Consider the following 16,432-nt stretch of genomic DNA (forward strand, 5'->3'; position numbering starts at 1 on the left):
CGAGCGAATCATTAAAGCTATGTTCAGATGTCTGAGATCTAGGATGGGCGGAGGCCACCGTCCTTTTCGGGACGAGAAAGTAGCGGCTGTAAAACCCGCCTAGCTCATAGAGGGAGGAACAGTTTCTATAAGCCCTTCTCTATCAGTTTGAGCACCTCGGTGCGTAGAACATGTGAAACATTTTTCCTCACTTTCGTCTCGACCACCGCTGAAAAGCGGGGTGGTCTCTGGCGAATTGAAGCGAGTAACCGTGTTTTATTATGTTCAAAACCCATTTCGGCATGTCGGGGATTTTTTCCCAGGCTTTTGCTCGCACAGATATGGGCTGAATGCTGGCTAGGGGTGTGTCGCAGTGACGTATGGGCCCTGCCGGCGAATTGCCTTGTGCTAACACTGAGCTTACAGCTCTCAGAGGCGCGGAGGCGCTGAGCAGCTTTGTTGAGTGCCGAGTGCAGGGGTGCGTGTGAGATTACAGGCACGCGCGCTATCTCCGTAATGCTCGCAGCATGAGCTGGAGAAATGTTTGAAACTTTATAGATAGTGTTTACGGGTGGGGGTGCATACATTGTAATAGGCACGTGCGCCACTTTCTTAAAGCTTCCCGTTCTTAGCGGGGAGTTTCTTGGCTCGCGCGTTGCATCTGTGATGCTCGCGGCATGAGCCAGAGAACTGTTTGAAACTGTATGGGCAGCGCTTATGGGTGGGGGTGCATATACCGTAGTAGGCACGCGGCACCATTTTCATAAAGCCTCCTGCTCACGGCGGGGGTTTTTGGGCATGCATACAGTGTTTGTGTGTAGGGGTGCATGCATGACAGCAGGCACGCGCGCTACCTTTATAGTATTTCCCGCTTTTACTGGGGAAGTGTTTATAACTGTGGGAACAGTGCTTGTGTGTAGTGGTGCATACATGACAATAGGTACACGATCCACATTTATGGGGCATCCAGCTTGAGCTGGGGAAGTATTCGACACTGTTTGGACAGTATTGATATGTGGGAATGCGCACTTTAGTGTGGACACGTGACCCCTTAGTGACACAGGCAGAAAATGACTCTTTTTGTGATTTCTGTGTGTTGCCGTTAAAATGGCGTTTGATTGCAGGTGAGCGAGTTCTGTGACTGGCCCATTGACTGCTGTACAGACATTTCCAGCCGCCTGTAAGGGGACTGGGTAATGCCTTGCAGGAACCACTCGTCCAGCCAGCTGCGGGCGGATTCTTCCGGAGAAGACCAGTCGAGCCCGAGGTCTTCCACGGCTTTGGACAGGATGCGGACGATCTCTGAGTCCATGCTGGTGCCCGTGCTCGTGTCCGCTAATGTCGACGGTGCGGGGTCGAAGGCCGAGCCCGGCCAGTCGTCGGATGCAGCGTCAATGGAAAGGCTGTCATCCTTTTCACCGTCGTCCCCTGAAGCGCCGAACGAGACGAGACCCACCGCTCCAGAGGGGTGCTGGTCTGCCTGCGTGAATTGAACTGGCGGCAGGGATTCCTCGGGTGGTGGTGAAGCACGCGGGGACTGGCCTGGCATGACGTCACTGAAGTCTGCGTGCTCTGGCGGCCTCCGTGAGCGGCGCTTTTTCTTGCGCGGCTTGAACAGAAGGGATGGCAGCACGGTGGTAGCAGACTCGTTCGCGGCGAAGGTGGCAAAGCGAGCGCGCAGCTCGGTGAGGCCCAGGGAGTCACATTCGGGGCATCCGCCTCGAGTGAGAGCAGCTTCTGTGTGGTCAGGTCCCAGGCAGCGAGCGCAGAAAATGTGACGGTCCCCGTCAGGAAGAGGGCCTCTGCACGAGGCGCAGGTCGAAGGCATTTGAAACAACGCCTCGAATTTGCTCTTTTACTAAATGACAAAAAAGCGTCGCAGAGGCGAACACTTGCAAAGTAGTTTAGTAAAAGGATATCAAGGTGATGCGCGCCGGATGGCATAGCAGAAGGCTTTGAAGGCGGCTGAAGGCGCCGGCCACCTCGTAGCAGTCCTGCTGTAGGCTTGTCGACGGTGGGCGAAAAGACTCCAATAATCCGGAGGATCCAGCGAAGAGAAGGTCTTTGCTGAAGGAGATTAAATCTAAAGAACTCTCTTGACGGGGCGCCTAATATATAGCCTTAGCCATGCCAATCTTGGCGGGCTCTGAGCGCGCGGGCGTGAAGCGCTCATTGGTCGCTGCGTTCAGAGTCGCCCGTCATTGGTTCGAGCAAGTTGCCGCAGCACAGCCAATGACCGAGCTGCCTCGCTCATTGCTGTCTGCTGTGCAGCTGCATTGCATTTTACATAAAGACTTCAATATTTCTCGAGAAACTGAGTTTTCCCATAGCGTAAGCTACTTACGCAATAGGAGAGACCTCTCGAGAGGGAACTAAAGGTTTTTACTAAAATTAAAGGTTGATACAAACAAAAGTTAATGAGGGAATGGAAAACAGGTGAGAACAATAAGGAATAGATGGCAGTGATGAGGGCGGTGCATACTGGGTAACGTAGTCCGGGGGAAACACTTAAGAAACACTAGAAAACACGATGAAGACTGTGACACACGCAGAAATATTTTTATTTCTTTAGCGTTTAGGCTTATTTAAGCGCAGACCTTCAGAGTCCTACATAAAAGCAAACAGCACTGGTCAGATGCAGACTCCATGAGCGCATTGGCATGCGCCTAGCATCTCTACTCACGCTCATTTCAAATAATGAAACAAACTTTTTTTATTAGGGTGTCTGTATCAAGAGTACAAATAATTTATTTGGCTAAAAAGTTTAGAGAAGTAAAAGTTGCTACAAATTTTAATACTCAAGAAAGTACAAATGTTAATGAAAAAACTACTTAAGTACAGTAACAAACACACACACACACACACACACACACACACACACACACACACACACACACACACACACACACACACATCTGTTCAACAGTAAAAATGAACAGATGGAAAAATAATTTTATGGCATGGCTTGTCTTTCACTGCATGTGAAACTTGCCTAGATTAAACTGCTGTCACCTTAATAGTTTTTTTTCTATTCAGGCAGAATTAGAGTAATGAGCACAAGCTGCTAATTGGGACGAACATGTTTTGGTAAACAGTGATATGTCATGGTTGAAGCAGTGTTCCGTGATGTTTAGTTTTTCCGTATGCTTTTCATGAATTCATTGCATTTCGATTCAAAACTGGACAATTTGTGTTGAGTTTCCATCCCTTCAATCAAAACATTTCTCACAAAAACAAAATGTGAACTATACAGCAATAGCCCTGTACCCACTCTTATGTAAAGCAGCGATGCAGATAGCTTTTATTTGAAAAATATTCATATTGTCAGCTAGTAGTTGTTTTATCTCATCTTTTTCTTTCTATTTTGATGCCTTAACTTTAGATTTATGGTAACATTCACTCTTTTGTATTGTTGTCACGCTACCAAAATTTTAGTAGTCGGTACTGATACCAGTAAAATTTCACAATTCTCAATACCAATTTCAAAATCACAGGAAAAACTAGGTAATATGTAATTATTTCATAGCATATTTTTCTGACCTTTATGACACAACCATGTTGGTGTTTCTACACTAGAGGTCACACCAAATAATTTTTGCCATTGAGAAATACATGAACTGGGTTTGAATGTTATTTTAGACTGTGATGAAATTGAAAGAACGGTAAATCTCATTGGTACCCCCATTGTCACCTCACATACGCCCAGGGATATGCTTACCCTAGTTTGTGAAACTCTGGTGTAAGGACACCATAAAGTTTATTTTCCTGCTACAGATAATTTAATTAATTCTGTCAAAATTCATTCATTAATCTGTGTTCATTCATATGTCTGTTGGTTAGTTTAGTTTATGTAGTAGTTTAGTTCATATAGTTTTGTTTGTATTCAAGAAGTTGACTGTTCTTTTGATAAGAAACATTCCCAGATGGCCGTGAGGTGAGACTCTTTTAAGTTTCTTGCGCTGTCAAAGCACCCAAGGGCAAACTGCACTGCTGTGCAGAGAAGGAGATAGCCGCTGTAATGCACTGTCGAATCCAGCAGGCAAGCGTCAGAGGAAAACAGGAACAGGTGTGTAACTTGCAGCTGACTGCAACACGACCATCGGTTCCGAAGAAGATTTCTGAATGAACTCGACGTATTTGCCCGCTATTATACCCGTATGTCCGGGGGTGGGGTATGCAAATACTGTCTGCCTAATTCCCATTGGCCTATTTTCATAGATCAGAGGCATATTCGGCGCTCAAGAGAGAGACCCCTAGTGTTGCTTCTTCGACACAACGTTGAAGTGAGCTTCAGACGGGGAATTCCTCACTTGATTCTTAAAATGTATACTCCATGCTCAAACAATAGTTCAACAAATTGTGATACTATTTTCAATGGCTATGAGAATAGTATTACTCTAAAGAGTTAACAAATACATCATATCAACTATGGGCTGCAGAGCGATCAGACGTAAACCTTAATTCTTTCAATATTCCCCAAATTATTCATAACACATAGATACAACGAACCTGTTGAATTACACATTTAATGGTGAAGAATTTTTAATCAGATTTCAAATCTGATCATTTATTCTACATTGGTGTCCGAACATGGCCAATCCATTCTTAAATGAATTATTTACATATATAATATAAAATCCTACATAATAATAATAATAATAATAATAATAATGATAAGAAGAAGAAAATACATTTTACTATTTCATTTTATAAATATTTTTTTGACCCCACGGGGTCAGCTGTGTGTCAACGCATCTGTCCCGTGAGGGGCTTCTGTCAGGGAGTACCAGAGCGGGCAGTGAGTGTTGTCCTGGGAGGCAAAGTGATCTACCTGTTGTGACAGCGGATCTGCCATCGTGTTGCGATTACCAGGGATATGACTCCAAAGGAGGAGATGGCGGGTGAGTTGTGACATTAGAGACTGAAGAAAAGGTCCTGGGAAGGCGTCTTCGGAACTCGTCTGCACTGGCCTGCAGGGGCTGTGCAGTCGCGGGTCCAGAGGCAAGATGACTGCATTCGGGGAGCGGGGACTCTAGGTTTTTGGAGCCGGGGCGCCGTGAGAATGTCACACACCAGCTGGATGACCCAGGAAGTTGGGAAATCGCTCTTTTATTAACAGTGTGGAAAAACAATGGTTTTCCTGCCAGCCCTCCACAGGAGAATGGAGTGGTCTTGGTACCATCTCCGGAGCGAACATCTGACTCCCTGGGTCTTCCGTCTCAGGAGTGCTTAGAAGCCTTCCGGGTCCTAGAGGAAGTCCTGGAGACGGGGGCATGCGCCGGCTACGAGGTGCTCGACGCTGGGGCTGAGAGCTGGGCCCGGGTTGAGGCGGAGCTGCCAGTTTCCAGTCCATCCTCGCGGTCACTGCGGCCCAGGAAAGCATAGCAGACATCCGCGCGGCATCCTCAGACCGGGCGAGTAGACCAGAAGTTGGCAGCCCAGATGAGTCATCAGCATCAGACACCGCTGGGACACTCTCCGATGCAGTGGCAATGTCGTCATCCAATTCCGGGGGCTCAAGGGAGAATGCCGGCTGGCCACAAGGCGAGCTCGGACGGAAGCAAGCGAGCTTGCCGGGGGGGTGTTTTGTGGGAATTTACTTAAATTTGCAAAACCGAGCCTGTCGTCATCCCCAAATCGCCTTCATCGCCAGCCGGGTCGTCCTCAATCCCATGGGAAGAAGGAGCGACGCAGGGGGCGGCTGAAGTGGCTTTCTCTCGTGAGGAAAGAAAGCCTCGACCGCAACTCTGCCATGGCTATGTTCTCGCACTGAGAACACGAACCATTAATAAAACGCTGCCTGCATGTGATCGCAGCACAGGCACGCGAGGCAGCTCTTATGACCGTCAGAAGTTGAGAGAAATCGACCACATCCAGGAACTACACAGAGGCGGAAAGACATCTTTAAAAATCCTGAAAAGGACTTACAACGCCTGCTGTGTATTGCTCTTTTGTAAGTGAAAATAAACTCTTTTAGGAGGGAGAACATTCTTTGAGACAGAAGCGCTGTCGAAGCGCCCAGGGGCTTGGACTGCACAGCGTGCAGAGAGAGAACGTCGCTGGAAATGCGCCGTACATCCAAAAGCAGTGATCTGCTACAGAGGTGAGTGGAACAGTAGTGAGACTCAGCTTGCTGATGCACAACCTCTCGGCTCCGAAGAAAATATCTGACTGACAGACACGCCTGTTTCCCTTTATACCAGTATGTCCAGGGGTTGGACATGCAAATTATCTCTGCCAATTTCTCATTGGCCTTTTCTCAAGGTCAGAGGTATGCAAGGCTCCCAAGGAAGACCCCTTGTGTCACTTCAATCGACACAATGTCGAGTGAGTGACAGAAGGGGAACAGGTGTTTGCTACAATGTTGTTTTACAATTTATTTCATTTATTTTATTATTGTTTCTGACATTCTTTATATGTGAACAAATAAAAGTGTCCCTGTTGAAATATGGTTTCAAAATAAAAATGTAAACCTGGTGGAACAAATCTAGAACAATGGTTAGCTAACAGTGCATTTACTATAAGATTAATTCACAAATATCAAACAATGGAATCTAAGAGATAACATTAAACTATAATGACTAAATATAACCTAAACCAAAACAATTAAACTGTGTAAACTGAAACTTATAAAGCTCATAGATAAAGTGTGAACTTTAAAGATTTCACTTACATGTAAAACAAACCTTGTTTTTCTTATAACCTTAGAAAAAGAGAAATCATTTATTCATTGCTGAGAAAGAAATTAATATCATAGATCATTTGTCAATTGTTGTTTATTTTCTCATTGTTAATTTATTTTGTATTTTTTTTAAACACAAATATCAGAAAAAAAAAGCCCAAACATTTTCTTACCTTTTCAACCTTCAACCCCCATGTCCGTGTGTGTTTTTTCCCGTTTATGCTGCTGTTCTCTCTCTCCAAAGCAGAGTCTAAATCTTCTTAAGCCAGGTCCTAAGTACAAATCAAACTGTGATCCATAGCCTTTGTTTGGAGTAAGTGCACGTGAAGCAAGGGTTACACGTTGGTTACAGTATATTACCCAGTGTGATTATTGAAGCACAAAATTCAGCAATTTATTTAAATAAAATCACAATAAATGTGCACTCTCTTCTGTCATCTGCCACAATAAGCACAGGATGCAGTGCGTGTACAGTGGATACTCAATGAAACTGATCCTCTTTACCTCATGATGTATATTGCCACGTGAAAACTTCAAATTCTCACACATGAGACTCGTTCACAAAGTCACTGCCAGGAGGCGCAATCGTTTAGCAGTGTGAAGAAAGTGAGAGCTATTATGATTAATATTGTTCATTTTATTATTTTTATTGTGTTTTACATTTCAAAGCATAGAAGGCTATCTAACAATGCAAAATGAATGACAGCATTAAAGTCGTAGCTTAGTTAGCTCATTATATGGTATATAGAAATAAATGCTTGAATGTCAGCCTTTTTCAATAAATGAAAACGTCATTGTTACTAATGTAACCTCTGTTCCCTGATGGAGGGAACGTGACGTTTTGTCAATGTAGTGACACAAGGTGTCGCTCCTGGGAGCCCCAGACATCTCAGATTTTTGAGAAATGGCCAATGAAAATTGGCGAGTGGAATTTGCATGCCACTCCCCCGGACATATGGGTATATAAGGAGGCGGATTGCAACCACTGAGGAACCGATACAAGGTCCCGGCCATTTCAGTTGGTAGTTCAGTGTTGTGGCAGGAGGAAAATAATGTCTCATTCTCTCCATCAGGGAACGGAGGTTACGTTAGTAAACCTGACGTTCCCCTTCTGTCACTCACTCGACGTGGTGTCGATATAGTGGCACTAGGGGTTCCTATGGAAAATGCCACAATAACTGAATTGTGTTACGTGGACTGCCCGTGTGAGACAGGCAGAGCTCTGTGTGCCTCGTAGCCAGCGCACCAGGCCATCACGTAGCTACCCTCAACGCACTGATAGTGTCAAACGGTCCCCTGCAACTCGGGGACAAGTCGACTGCTCAAAAAATAAGGACCGGCTGACCCAGCCACTGCCTCTTCTAATTTTTCTCCTCAAAAGGAATGAAATCGTTCAGCTGGGGGCTATATAAGGTCCACATCAGGGGGTGTCCCTCTATAGAGGAGGACACCGCGGAGACACCCCGCCCAGAGAGGGGGGCTTTAGAGTGTGAATATGTCACATGGTCTTACTGAGTCCGGTCAGAAGCACGTCATGTGGAAGTGCCCAGTGGAAGATCCTCCCAGAAGGGGGTTGAGTTACTACAAATACAGTGACAGGGGACAGAGAGGCCTCTGCCCAAGGACGACACGGTTTAGCAACGGATAAACCCTTTTGCATAAAATACATCGTGGGTTATCAATGGGATAACCAATGCATTTGGAGCACCTACCACAGTACAGGGCCTAATTGACACACGTACTGTGCCGGCAGCAAGTTTATCCAAAAACCCTCCAGCCACAGGGCTAAGGAGGAAGGACATCCTCATGATGGGGCGGAACCTGAGGTGCCACTTTTGGCCGTGCCCAGTCCAGGGACATCATAGCACTTCCTGGCTCCTTATGACCACTCCCGGAACAGCTTAGGGCGGGAGAGGAAGTCCTCGTTATCCGGGCAGCTGTCCGTAAATCTCTCTGTCTCTGTCCCACTGCATTCTCCATTTGGCCTTTATCCCTCTCTGAGGCCTGATTAGAGGCTGGGTTTGTAGCATCAAGACCTGGCCCCGCCCTCCGCCCTGTCACATGAACGTTACATTTATATAGTGCTTTTCTGACACTACACACAAAGCACTATACACAGTGAACAGGGGACTCTCCTCAACCACCACTAATGTGCAGCATCCACCTGAATGATGCGACAGCAGCCATACTGCGCCAGTACACTCACCACACACCAGCTATTGTATTATACTAAATATCATCAGTCTTGGAGTGCTGCTTGTCAAGTTAGATTATAAGACCGGAACTAACTGTTGTATAGACTCTTCAAGTTCTTAAATGTGATGTTTATAATGACAGAAATGTATTAAACTGTTAAATGTGATATGTATGCTGGCCAATTGACTATGTGTCCAACAAAATAAGTGTTTTTTTTTTATAATGACTAGTCTTGGCAGCACTCTACCTGTTGTTGCCCATTGGACTTGCTGAGGAAAGAAGAGCAAATTCATTTGTCATTTCCCATGGCTCCAGTTGAGGTACACACTCACAATTAGAGTAAGGAAAACATCTTTCCAGTTAGATACCCTCTGGTTTAGCAACAGATAGATTAGATGAGCTAAGCCAATGTTTCTGTTGTTACAGTCCTTAAGAATGTGATTGTTTACTTTAGCGGTATACAACGCACAGTGAAGTATCTCACTCTCAGTGTGTGAGTGACCCATAGGTTGTGTGGCCTGCTGAGAGAACAGCTGCATTCACTGATAGCAAGATCTACAGAAGTCACAAAACGGCATCCACATTTAAAGGCATCTGGAGGACCAGCTTGTGATGAAACCATAGGGCTTAGGGCTGCACAATTTGGGAAAAATGTCATATTGCGATTATTGAGGTTAATATTGCGTTATGCTATTGCGATATAATAAACAAAAGGTATCATGAGTCAACTTGCTTGGTTATCAAGGGAAATGCACAAATAGATTACTGATAATGCTGAAATGTGTATTTTTCAACATACAAACTATCAACAACAACAACTATAAATGCACAGTGTTTTCAAATGAAAATATTTTTACAAAATTAAATAATATCTTTGCATTTCTGCAAACTTGTTATTTTCTGAATATTACACCTAAAAAAAATAGAACAATAAATAAGAACATACGATTTTTCACGAAAATAAGATTGTCCAAACAAACAGGGACATTTAAGCAGGATGTAACATGTACTTTGTATAAACTCTTTTGAAAAGGAAACTGGATATCAAAGTGTAGTTCACTCAATCAAACCACTAAAACTGTTGTTGTTGTTGTGTGTGTGTGTGTGTATATATATATATATATATATACACATTTTATTGTTTCTCTCCCGGTCACGACTCCTGCTCAGATTGGGTCTCTTCCACGACTGGTTGAACCGAGAATGACAGTTTTGGAGTTTGTGTTTATTTACATGGCGCACTCCCGTATTATATGAACTTTAATTAAGAATAAAATAAAGACATATTGCAAAGCTGTGTGTAACGGTTACCCTGTCTTGTCTCACTGTTGCCCTTTGTTTGTCATTTTGTCACTTTTGTTATTCCTTAGTTTTCACTTTTGTCACCCTTGTACCTCCATAGTCTTCCTGTCAGCCCTCGTGTTCACTGTTCATTGTTTTCACCTGCCCTCGTTAAGTTTGCCATTTGCTTCTTTTTGTCATCTTGTTATCTTGTTTGGTGTTCTGTTTGTTCATTGTCCCCTTAGTTCTATGTTCATGTATATATACCCTGGTTTTTGGTTCAGTCCCTGTCTTTCGTTGATTGTTTGTGAACGTGGTTGTATGTTGGTGATGTTCGTTCCCATGCCTGTGTTCCCAGTTCCAGTGTTCTCGTGTTTTGTTTTCATTTTTGCCCATCGTGGTAGTTTTGTTTGTTCATCTCTGTTTGTTTCCATTCGTTTAAATAAAGTTAACTGCACTTGGATCCTCAACCTTTGTCAGCCTCAGTCCTCAATCGTTACAGAACGAAAGACCACACCATGGATCCAGCAGTATTACACGCCAGATACCACCTGCTCTGCCTGAGGCAAGAGGACCGTCCTATTGAGGCCCACGTCCGCGACTTCCTTAAACTGGCGGCTGTTGCGAACTTCTCAGACTCCTCCCTGGTGGTCTTCTTCAGGGAAAACCTGAGTGGCTGGCTGAAGGAGCGGATGCCACCGGCATCACGCGGCTGGACTCTCCGCGACTTCCTGGAGTTAACCTTACTGTTGTGCGGCTCCCCGTTCGCACCTGCCCCGGTCTGCGAGCCAGAGCCTACGCCTGCCCTGGCCAGCGAGCCTGAAGTCACGCCGACCAGGAACAGCTTTCCAGCGTCGCCAGTCGCCTTCCATGAGCCAGCGCGGCCCACTTCGTCTGCCCGGAGGAGGGAGAGAAGACGGACTTCCGCCTCCCGGACCGCACCTGCCCCGGTCTGCGAGCTAGAGCCCACGCATGTCACGGTGAGCGAGCTAGAGCCCACGCATGTCACTGTGAGCGAGCCTGAGTCCTCGTCAGCCACGGTGAGCGAACCTGAGCCCTCGACCGTCCCCGAGCCAGCGCCAGTAGCCTCAGACGTCAGTGAGCCAGAGCCGATAGCCTCAAACGTCAGTGAGCCAGCGCCTGTAGCCTCGACCGTCCCTGAGCCAGCGCCTGTAGCCTCGACCGTCCCTGAGCCAGCGCCTGTAGCCTCGACCGTCCCTGAGCCAGCGCCTGTAGCCTCGACCGTCCCTGAGCCAGCGCCAGTAGCCAGGACCGTCCCGGAGCCAGCGCCAGTGGTCGAGCCCGTCCTGGAGCCAGCGCCTCCCAAGTCTCTCAAGTCTCTCAAGTCTTCCAGGGCTCCTCCTCCCGAGCTTTCCAGAGCTCCGCCTTCCGAGTTTCCCGAGTTTTCCAGAGCTCCGCCTTCCGAGTTTCCCGAGCTTTCCAGAGCTCCGCCTTCCGAGTTTCCCGAGCTTTCCAGAGCTCCGCCTTCCGAGTTTCCCGAGCTTTCCAGAGCTCCGCCTTCCGAGTTTCCCGAGCTTTCCAGAGCTCCGCTTTCCAGAGCTCCGCCTTCCGAGCTTTCCAGAGCTCCGCCTTCCAAGCTTTCCAGAGCTCCGCCTTCCGGGCTTTCCAGAGCCCCGCCTTCTGAGCTTCCTGAGCTTTCCAGAGCTCCGCCTTCCGAGCTTTCCAGAGCTCCGCCTTCCGAGCTTTCCAGAGCTCCGCCTTCTGAGCTTCCTGAGCTTTCCAGAGCTCCGCCTTCCGGGCTTTCCAGAGCCCCGCCTTCCGAGCTTCTTGAGCCTTCCAGAGCTCCACCTGCCGAGCTTTCCAGAGCTCCGCCTGCCGAGCTTTCCAGAGCTCCGCCTTCCGGGATTTCCAGAGCCCCGCCTTCCGAGCTTCCTGAGCCTTCCAGAGCTCCGCCTCCCGATCTTTCCAGAGCTCCGCCTCTCAAGCCTCTCGAGCCTTCCAGGGCTCCGCCCCTCGAGCCTTCCAGGGCTCCGCCCCTCAAGCCCCTCGAGCCTTCCAGGGCTCCGCCCCTCAAGCCCCTCGAGCCTTCCACGGCTCTGCCTTCCGAGCCTCCTCCAGAGCCTCCTACGGCTCTGCCTCCAGAGCCTCCTACGGCTGAGCCTCCAGAGCTCCCCTCAGCTCCGTCTCCAGAGCCCCTCTCAGCTCCGCCTCCGGGACCTGTCCCTGTCCTGAGGCTGCCTCCCAGGCCTCCTAGACCTGTCCCTGTCCTGTGGCCACCTCCCAGGTTCCCTGAACCGGCCCTTGCCTTGAGGCCAGCTCCCGGGCCACTCAAACCTGTCCCCTTAGTGGGGCCTTCTCCCAGGGCCCCTGACCCGGTCCCAGTACTGTGGCCTCTTCCCAGGCCCCCTGACCCAGTCCCTGTCCAGTGGCCTCCTCCCAGGCCCCCTGACCCGGTCCCTGTCCTTGCCAAGTGGCCAGCTCCCGGGCCATCTAAACCGGCCTCTGTCCTGTGGCCACCTCCCAGGTGCCCTGAACCGGCCCCTGCTCTGCGGCCATCTCTCAGTCCACCTAAACCCGCCCCTACCCGTTGGAAGCTCCCCAGGCCACCCGACCTGGTTCCCAGCACACACCCCCAGAGACTGCTTATCTGCCCTCTCGCCCTCCTTGGTCTGTCTCCGTGTCCCTCGTGCCCCCCGTGGACTGCCTGTCTGCCCCTCGTTGCCCCCCGGACTGCCTGTCTGCCCCTCGTTGCCCCCCGGACTGCCTGTCTGCCCCTCGTTGCCCCCCTGGACTGCCTGTCTGCCCTTTGTGCCCCCAGTCATTGGTCATTTGTTCTTCCCGTTTTTGTTTTTGTTGATCGTCTGGTATCCTATCCTTGAGGGGGGCTATGTAACGGTTACCCTGTCTTGTCTCACTGTTGCCCTTTGTTTGTCATTTTGTCACTTTTGTTATTCCTTAGTTTTCACTTTTGTCACCCTTGTACCTCCATAGTCTTCCTGTCAGCCCTCGTGTTCACTGTTCATTGTTTTCACCTGCCCTCGTTAAGTTTGCCATTTGCTTCTTTTTGTCATCTTGTTATCTTGTTTGGTGTTCTGTTTGTTCATTGTCCCCTTAGTTCTATGTTCATGTATATATACCCTGTTTTTTGGTTCAGTCCCTGTCTTTCATTGATTGTTTGTGAACGTGGTTGTATGTTGGTGATGTTCGTTCCCATGCCTGTGTTCCCAGTTCCAGTGTTCTCGTGTTTTGTTTTCATTTTTGCCCATCGTGGTAGTTTTGTTTGTTCATCTCTGTTTGTTTCCATTCATTTAAATAAAGTTAACTGCACTTGGATCCTCAACCTTTGTCAGCCTCAGTCCTCAATCGTTACACTGTGACTAGTGTTTCTATCAGAACTCGAGCTGCAGACAGCGGGGGTGAGAGACGAGTGTCTCAGTGTTAGTGTGCGCATCAGCCAGCGGAACTTTAAATCTCTCCCGCTCTGGACTCCTGCTCAGATTGGGTCTCTTTCGCGACTTGTTGAACCGCTTCGACCACACCGAGAATGACAGTTTTGGAGTTTGTGCTTATTTACATATCACACTCCCCTATTATATTACCTTTAATTATTGATGAAATAAAGACATATCGCCAAGCTGTGATCTGTGTTTCTGTGTTATTTTTTCTGGCCACCAGTTCAGTGTCGGTCTTCTCGGCATCTATCTTCACCTGATTTCCACACTGAACACCGGAAGCTCACATGACATGACCACACGTGCTAATTCCTAAACTTAGACTAACTGTTCATCTATTTATTAGCGGTGTAGAAAATGAGCGAACAGCTCTCAAAGAGAATGGGCTGTCACGTCCACACATGCACTTATTTAATAAAATCGCATTTGCCGTCATATAATCGCACAGGCTGACATTTTGATTGCGATATGTTTAATCGTGCAGCACTAATAGGCCTATAGGATTTTTAGCAAAAAAAAATTTATAGTGAGAGTTTGACTCTTGCTTCACAAGTTCTCTCTGTTGGAACAGGACTAAGTTCATGAGGTTTATTTTTATTTTGCTCTTTTTGTGCACCGCTATAAATTTGACACATTGGCTTAGGGAGTTGGCAGCTACTATTCACATGGCGTAATATTATTCGTTCCAATGGCATTGTTACACAATATCAAAGTGTCCTTTGAAAGGGAAGGTTGCGTGGCTGGCGATACACTCTAGTTGCTTCATAGGCTCATGCCTTTTTCAGAAAATCTGGCGAGATGGCACCAAGCACCCGCCTATATAAAGCCCATGACATGGCTCCCTATGGGCATCGCTTAAGCACCATCAGCCAATAAATTGGCTTGATTGTTTACAGGCATCAGACCACGTGAGACCACTGACATAGTCCCAAATGCGTTATTACGTAACATCTCGTTCCCTCTCAGGGAACCAAGGTTGCGTTCGTAACTGAGAAGTTTCCTAAATTTTTCCACATGGCAAAAGTTAAGTTCTTTAGCATTAAATAAAAAGTCATGATATCATGAATCTTGTTTTTTCTGGAAAGTTTGTTGTGGTGAAATAGCTGTCAGATATGTTCTCTCTGATCGTTGGAGAAAAAGTATTATTGGGATGAAAATATTTGACAGAATCTGATGCATAAATGACTTTTATACAATATACTGTATAACTTAATAGTGGCCATTTAAAATGTACTGTAATCATGGTCAATATTTATGATTAGCTGTTACAAAGATTACCACTGTGAAAGAATTATGTAGTTCCTTTTCACCAAATATGGTCATTCTGATTTTGGTCAAATTTCCTTTTTTTGACTAAATTTGGTCATTTATATTCAGCCAAACTTTCTTTTGACCAAGTTTGGTTATTCTGATTTGATCCGTTTTCCTTTTTGACCAAATCTAGTCAATTTGATTTGGTCATACTTTCTTTTTGACTAAATTTGGTCAATCTGATTTGGTTAAATTCACTCTTGAACACACTTTGTCATTCTGATTGGTTCCTTTTCTTTTTAACTGCTTTTGGTCAAATTAGAAAACTAGTGCACATCAAAAGAAGCATTATTATTTTAGGCACACCTTACTTGAAAACCTTACTGAATTTAAAAGATTAGTTATACACTTGAATTGTTTGATTAAGGCATAACATTTGTAACATTTTTCTCAAGTATTCTCAGAGCTGTCTGCACCTTTTCTCACTCCCAACTTAGAATTCAGCTCATTTCCTCAGTATTATGGCTGCTTTGACTGCCAGTGGAAATACAGCACTTTTATATTCATAGGTTGCAAACAGAGCAAAATTAATTCTTTCAATGCAAGTAATGTGCTTTGTAAATGAATCATTTCAGTATTCACTTAAAGAACTGTTAAAGGCATTCTTTCGCTGGGCAAATCTATTTATGCTATAATATACAGTATTTTTTTCTTTCTTTCAGGGGCAGTGAATAGGACTCATGATCCATCATTATTTAATTCCTTTATTTTTAACTTGACTCCATACATTTTTCTCTGTGCACTACCTCAAACAGTAAAGAATATTTCGCTGCTCATTTTAAGATGTTGTTATTCTTATTTTTGTGAAATCAGCATGCAATCCAGTGAGAATAATTTAAATTGGATTCAGTGTGTCTTTAGATATTAATGATTTACTTTCTTTGAAGACCAAAAATGTGACTAGATAGACAATGAGCCAAGGTTCTGCTTTATGCTTCTTTTATCTTTTAACCAAGTTCTGGAACAGTGCCTCTGACTTTGTACTTTTCACTTTTTTTCCACAGGTAATCCAGAATCGGGTAAGAATGCTCTCTTATTCTTCTCAATTTTCATAACACATTCCCATCCTCTTATCCCCTGAGAGAGCACAGCATTGCTGAAAGCTTTTTGATACACACATTCTCTCTTCAAGCATAGTCACAGAGGCCTGGATGTGGTGTTTTACATTAACTTGTCATAGCTGAGATATGTTTTGCGAGCAGTTTGGACTTCAGCCCATAGACTGTAAAAAAAGATGGACGACGCCCCTTCGCTCTTTTCCATTGGTGAGAACTGAAGCCGCCAGTGTTCCGATATGGCGCTGACATCTTGGGACTTGAGTCTGCACAGTTGCGATTTCGGGACTAGACCTGCGCAGTAGTGAGCAGGAAGTAAAGCCGCGAAATCAAGGCCCCGCCCTCACTCTCGCTGAATCAATCGCAAGAACACGCCCCTGCACTTTTGACTTTTGACTTATGACGGTGTGAAATAATTAATTATAGAAATTTAGATATTAAATCTCCTCAGTCCTCCGAAGATCCCGAAAAAAAGTCAGTTGGTGCTTCAGTGACTACTTCGCTCAGAGAACCTG

General features: G+C 46.1%; 1 protein-coding gene across 1 annotated transcript in view; it reads left to right on the top strand.

Moving 5' to 3' along the window:
- Positions 1-16,432, top strand: part of LOC127624709 (neurexin-1-like) — a 526,269-nt gene that overhangs the window by 166,281 nt on the left and 343,556 nt on the right. The window contains exon 6 of the mRNA XM_052099555.1: positions 15,867-15,881. Within this exon, the coding sequence (XP_051955515.1) occupies positions 15,867-15,881 (15 nt within the window). The remainder of the gene's footprint in view (positions 1-15,866; positions 15,882-16,432) is intronic.

Source organism: Xyrauchen texanus, chromosome 31, assembly GCF_025860055.1.
Source record: "Xyrauchen texanus isolate HMW12.3.18 chromosome 31, RBS_HiC_50CHRs, whole genome shotgun sequence".
Classification (NCBI taxonomy): Eukaryota; Metazoa; Chordata; class Actinopteri; order Cypriniformes; family Catostomidae; genus Xyrauchen; species Xyrauchen texanus.